The 1,109-nt window shown below is 40.1% G+C and overlaps 1 protein-coding gene across 1 annotated transcript in view; it reads left to right on the forward strand.

Annotated features, from left to right (window-relative positions):
- The first annotated feature begins 201 nt into the window (after window positions 1–201).
- The window catches only part of LOC110458525 (DBH-like monooxygenase protein 2 homolog), a 5,167-nt gene continuing 4,259 nt past the window's right edge, over window positions 202–1,109 (forward strand). The window contains exon 1 of the mRNA XM_021510255.1: window positions 202–444. Within this exon, the coding sequence (XP_021365930.1) occupies window positions 252–444 (193 nt within the window). The 5' untranslated portion in view covers window positions 202–251. The remainder of the gene's footprint in view (window positions 445–1,109) is intronic.

The raw sequence follows: 1,109 nt of genomic DNA on the forward strand, positions 1-1,109 counted from the left end.
AATGCAGGTACGTTAATAAAGTAAAAGACACGTACAAAAACGATAGCAGAAAAATAACATTAACTTCTTACTCGTAGAAGCTTGTCAAGTGTGTTTCAAAAGTGTGAATTGATATATGTGTTTTATTGACATTGTGTGTTCCCAATGGTTTCCTCTTTAATGCAAAAGTTACCTGAGTAACGTTTTCCCAAACTTTGTAGATGCATTGGAACAATCCATCGTTGAGAAGTGATTACGAAGACAGTTCCGGAATGTCCCTGTACTACACTCCAGTGTTACGGCCTTATAATCTCGGAAACTTGATGATAGGAGAAAGTCAATTCAGTATCCCACCCGGAGAATCTCGTCATATCATAGAGTCGGAGTGCAGTTCCACGTGCTCTGATCGAATCATGACCAGCTCTGTAAACGTCGTCAGTGGTCTGAACCACATGCATTACATGGGTAGGTAGATGTGATCGTTAGATGCGACTGATGTGCCCCCCCCCCCACCCAACCCCCTGCAGAATCGTGGGTGGCTTCTTTCTTGTCTTCTATTCAGGGGACATTGAAGTCTACTCACCTGTAAATGAGTACGTGGTTGGGCAGTGCTAGCTGTGAGCACCAAAATGGGAGCACCGACTGTATGCTCTTCCCAGGGATTTTAGAAAAATATGTCTTGGCCCAATAACCACGGATAATAATTTGTGAACCGCTTTGAGACGACCTACGCACTAGGTTTTGTTAAAGCGGTATATAAGAACCTCGAACATTTCGGTGCTAACAGCTAGCATTCAACAATTCTAGCACTGCCCAATCAAATACTAATTTACAGCTTAGTAGACTGGAACAAGCGGTGTAAATTATCTTGCTCAAAGATACAGTGCCGTGCCGTGACTCGAATATTCATACGCCTGGCACGTTGCGAAAACTGATAGATATACAAATATGTATTTTTTAATTTAAGTATGTACCAAAGAAAGAAACTACATTTTACACACGATCCCTTTTTTAATCTTTAATTTCTACCATGTACAACAAAAAGAAATATGATTTATTCAGGTATCAAAACAATGTACTAAAAATACGTATGACAAAATATAATCGTTAACGACAAGGCCTTAGTCCAT

The sequence above is a fragment of the Mizuhopecten yessoensis genome, unplaced genomic scaffold, assembly GCF_002113885.1.
Source record: "Mizuhopecten yessoensis strain PY_sf001 unplaced genomic scaffold, ASM211388v2 scaffold9643, whole genome shotgun sequence".
NCBI lineage: Eukaryota > Metazoa > Mollusca > Bivalvia > Pectinida > Pectinidae > Mizuhopecten > Mizuhopecten yessoensis.